This window comes from Cyclopterus lumpus, chromosome 12 (genome assembly GCF_009769545.1).
Source record: "Cyclopterus lumpus isolate fCycLum1 chromosome 12, fCycLum1.pri, whole genome shotgun sequence".
Lineage (NCBI taxonomy): Eukaryota > Metazoa > Chordata > Actinopteri > Perciformes > Cyclopteridae > Cyclopterus > Cyclopterus lumpus.
In genome coordinates this window covers 1630967-1635966 of record NC_046977.1, presented here as the reverse complement: position 1 = coordinate 1635966, position 5000 = coordinate 1630967, and the positions used below count along the sequence as shown (strand labels likewise).

Here is a 5000-nt window from a genome sequence, read left to right as displayed (position 1 = left end):
CAATCAGGGGCACGTCTGTACTCACCCCGCATGTTGATTCATTATTATATTTTATTTCCACCAAAACATACGTGAGTAATATATTCTTAAATAGTGCAATTTATTTGTGAAAAGGAAACAAAAAGCAGGATTTTTTTTTTTTAGCAGCTTACAGAAAACCTGATATAAATACTATTACATAAAGTGGTGTTCATCATGAAAAACATCTCTCTTCAGTTTACGGTATTATTATTATTACACTTTTTACAGGCCCGGATTTTAAGAATATCTTTTATTCCGCGGCTCGTCCTAACCCAGAGTAGTTCCATCACCCTCAGGGACATCGATGCGTATGAATCAAATACATATTTATATTCTGCAAGTGAAGCTTCACACATAGGACATATATGCGTGTGTTGATCACATGGCTGTGTGTTGATCACATGGCTCCGTATTGATCACATGGCTGTGTGTTGATCACATGGCTCCGTATTGATCACATGGCTCCGTGTTGATCACATGGCTCCGTGTTGATCACATGGCTGTGTGTTGATCACATGGCTCCGTGTTGATCACATGGCTCCGTATTGATCACATGGCTCCGTGTTGATCACATGGCTCCGTGTTGATCACATGGCTCCGTGTTGATCACATGGCTGTGTGTTGATCACATGGCTCCGTATTGATCACATGATCACATGACTCCGTATTGATCACATGACTCCGTATTGATCACATGGCTCCGTATTGATCACATGGCTGTGTGTTGATCACATGGCTGTGTGTTGATCACATGGCTCCGTGTTGATCACATGGCTCCATATTGATCACATGATCACATGACTCCGTATTGATCACATGATCACATGACTCCGTATTGATCACATGACTCCGTATTGATCACATGGCTGTGTGTTGATCACATGACTCCGTATTGATCACATGATCACATGACTCCGTATTGATCACATGGCTGTGTGTTGATCACATGATCACATGACTCCATATTGATCACATGACTCCGTATTGATCACATGGCTCCGTATTGATCACATGATCACATGACTCCGTATTGATCACATGACTCCGTATTGATCACATGGCTCCGTGTTGATCACATGGCTCCGTGTTGATCACATGGCTCCGTGTTGATCACATGGCTCCGTGTTGATCACATGGCTCCGTGTTGATCACATGGCTGTGTGTTGATCACATGGCTGTGTGTTGATCACATGGCTGTGTGTTGATCACATGGCTGTGTATTGATCACATGGCTCCGTATTGATCACATGGCTCCGTATTGATCACATGGCTCCGTATTGATCACATGGCTGTGTATTGATCACATGGCTCCGTATTGATCACATGGCTCCGTATTGATCACATGGCTCCGTATTGATCACATGGCTCCGTATTGATCACATGGCTCCGTGTTGATCACATGGCTCCGTGTTGATCACATGGCTCCGTGTTGATCACATGGCTGTGTGTTGATCACATGGCTCCGTATTGATCACATGATCACATGACTCCGTATTGATCACATGACTCCGTGTTGATCACATGGCTCCGTATTGATCACATGGCTGTGTGTTGATCACATGGCTGTGTGTTGATCACATGGCTCCGTATTGATCACATGGCTGTGTGTTGATCACATGGCTCCATATTGATCACATGGCTGTGTGTTGATCACATGGCTCCATATTGATCACATGGCTGTGTGTTGATCACATGGCTCCGTGTTGATCACATGGCTGTGTGTTGATCACATGGCTCCGTATTGATCACATGGCTGTGTGTTGATCACATGGCTCCATATTGATCACATGGCTGTGTGTTGATCACATGGCTCCATATTGATCACATGGCTGTGTGTTGATCACATGGCTCCGTGTTGATCACATGGCTCCGTATTGATCACATGGCTGTGTGTTGATCACATGGCTCCGTGTTGATCACATGGCTGTGTGTTGATCACATGGCTGTGTGTTGATCACATGGCTCCGTATTGATCACATGGCTGTGTGTTGATCACATGGCTCCATATTGATCACATGGCTGTGTGTTGATCACATGGCTGTGTGTTGATCACATGGCTCCGTATTGATCACATGGCTGTGTGTTGATCACATGGCTCCATATTGATCACATGGCTGTGTGTTGATCACATGGCTGTGTGTTGATCACATGGCTGTGTGTTGATCACATGGCTCCGTATTGATCACATGGCTCCATATTGATCACATGGCTCCATATTGATCACATGGCTGTGTGTTGATCACATGGCTCCATATTGATCACATGGCTGTGTGTTGTAAGCGGGATGAATGAAATGGGTGAAGATGGCGACGTCATCCCACATCACATGGTGCTGGGGGGGTTCTCGTTGCTCGCTGTTGTCCTGCAGCTGTTGTCGGGGCTTCCCCTCCGACACGGAGCATCTACCAGGGGGTCAATTCACAAAGTGTCACGAGCACCCGAGGATGGGGGGGAGCAATCAATCCCCCCTCCTCCTATTTAGAGCTGGGACACTTTGGGTCTGGGTTCAGCCTACATTACCCAGAATTCACCCCTCCAGGGCTTTCTTTGTGCTGGTGTGCCGTACTGTCTGTAAGGACCATCTTATACCTGTGTATCTATGTCTGTCTGGGGGGGGTCTGCAAAGAGTTCAGGTAGAAGGACCACAAAGAGACCATTAAGGAGTCAAACACATGTATCTGCTGAATGTGGAGCATCATAAAGCCTTGTGCATCATGCAACAGGCTTCTGCTTGCACAGTACTCATAATCACATGATTAGTCACCGAGCAGGGAGAGCCAATCAGGGGCACGTCTGTACTCACCCCGCATGTTGATTCATTATTATATTTTATTTCCACCAAAACATACGTGAGTAATATATTCTTAAATAGTGCAATTTATTTGTGAAAAGGAAACAAAAAGCAGGATTTTTTTTTTTTAGCAGCTTACAGAAAACCTGATATAAATACTATTACATAAAGTGGTGTTCATCATGAAAAACATCTCTCTTCAGTTTACGGTATTATTATTATTACACTTTTTACAGGCCCGGATTTTAAGAATATCTTTTATTCCGCGGCTCGTCCTAACCCAGAGTAGTTCCATCACCCTCAGGGACATCGATGCGTATGAATCAAATACATATTTATATTCTGCAAGTGAAGCTTCACACATAGGACATATATATATATACTGTATATATATACTGTATATATATATATTTCTATAAATATATTTATATATATTTATATATATATATTTAAATAAATATATATTTATATAAATATATTTATATATATATATATATATATATATTTAAATAAATATATATATATAAATATATTTATATAAATAATCACAGCGCTGTGGAGGCCAAGGGGAGGATCACAGGCCGTTCCACTTAGTGGACTACAGTGATGGGGGTCCTCTGTGAGCCTCTAACAGGATTACAAGTCATCTGTTAGCCGGCTCTCTGTGTTCAACACATAGCCAGGTGATTTTATAATACATATATATTTATATATATTTTATTTTTGCCCTTTATCTGCCCGTGTGCCTTCGTTCAGCTGCACCTTCATACGGAGCTGCACACGCTCTCTTCTCCAGTTTGTTTTTGGGGAGCCTCTCCGTCTGTGTGTGTGTGCACAGTATCTGCCTCCATGTCAACGTGCACTGGACCTGCTGGTGTGTTCATGCTTTCTGGCGCCCTCTGCTGCCACCTCCGTGTCATTGCACCGGCAGCAGAGAGAGAGAGAGAGAGAGAGAGATGAAGAAGTAAAGTCCCTCTCTACTTCTTTCTCCTCATTTACTTTCATCTGTCTCTCCTTCATTTGTTTCCCTCCCACCGTTGTTTACTTCATGCTTTGAGCAACTTATTTCTCATTTTTCATTAATTCATTACAGTAGAATTGTTAAACTTCGCCACATTAGAAAAGAGTGCAAAGAAGCTTTTATATGCTTTTTTAATTTTATTTTTTAAACCGGCACATAAGTCCAAATCCTTCATCTTTTTAAGCTGTTATTTACACTTTTACTCTAAATGGTGAAGTTTGACAACGCGTCAGAAGACAGTAGACACGTCTCACCTTCAGATGGCCGTCATGTTCTCGTGGTATTGACTGTTGTCTCTCTCTCTCTCTCTCCTGCTCCTCGCCGTCTCTCTCTCCCCCCCCCTCCCCCCTCCATGAAGCTTTCTCTCAAGCTGGTAAGCATGACCGTATAACCTCACGATGCATCGCGGCACGACCACAGAAAGCACGCATGCCCCGCCCCCTCCCAGTAACACTGGGAATAACGTCCTGTACGCCACGTGTTGTCGGTCGGGGATTTCAAGTTGATCGATTTAATCAATTTAATCAATTTAATCAATTTAATCGCCTTTTTGCTGTGACGCAACGACGTGGAACCCCAGAGTCACGTCGTTGTCTCATTTCTGTGTTTTTATTTACATTTGTGTGTGTGTGTGTGTGTGTGTGTGTGTGTGTGTCTTCTCGTCGTGTCTCTCCCAAACTGTCTGTGGTGCAGATCACACTCAATTCCCACGTCCGGAATCTCATTGAGGTGATCAGATTTACTGGATGTTTTACCTCACCCTCTGGTCGTCTGTCTGGTAGTCCTTCCTGTCTCACCCTCTGGTCGTCTGTCTGGTAGTCCTTCCTGTCTCACCCTCTGGTCGTCTGTCTGGTAGTCCTTCCTGTCTCACCCTCTGGTCGTCTGTCTGGTAGTCCTTCCTGTCTCACCCTCTCGTCTGTCTGGTAGTCCTTCCTGTCTCACCCTCTCGTCTGTCTGGTAGTCCTTCCTGTCTCACCCTCTGGTCGTCTCTCTGGTAGTCCTTCCTGTCTCACCCTCTGTCTGGCAGTCCTTCCTGTCTCACCCTCTGCTCGTCTGTCTGGTAGTCCTTCCTGTCTCCCCCTCTGTCTGGTAGTCCTTCCCGTCTCCCCCTCTGTCTGGTAGTCCTTCCCGTCTCCCCCTCTGTCTGGTAGTCCTTCCCGTCTCACC

The 5000-nt window shown here is 44.6% G+C and overlaps 1 protein-coding gene across 17 annotated transcripts in view; it reads left to right on the top strand.

The window, feature by feature from the left end:
• LOC117740991 (formin-binding protein 1) overlaps window positions 1-5000 on the top strand; it is a 58714-nt gene that overhangs the window by 43689 nt on the left and 10025 nt on the right. For 8 of the 17 annotated variants that reach the window (XM_034547703.1, XM_034547701.1, XM_034547700.1 and 5 more), the window contains 2 exons: window positions 4192-4206; window positions 4527-4562. The exons of 3 other annotated variants lie outside the window; for them this stretch is intronic. In XM_034547703.1, coding sequence (XP_034403594.1) covers window positions 4192-4206; window positions 4527-4562 — 51 coding nt within the window. The remainder of the gene's footprint in view (window positions 1-4191; window positions 4207-4526; window positions 4563-5000) is intronic. 6 more of the 17 variants (XM_034547705.1, XM_034547706.1, XM_034547715.1 and 3 more) reach the window with 2 other exon arrangements.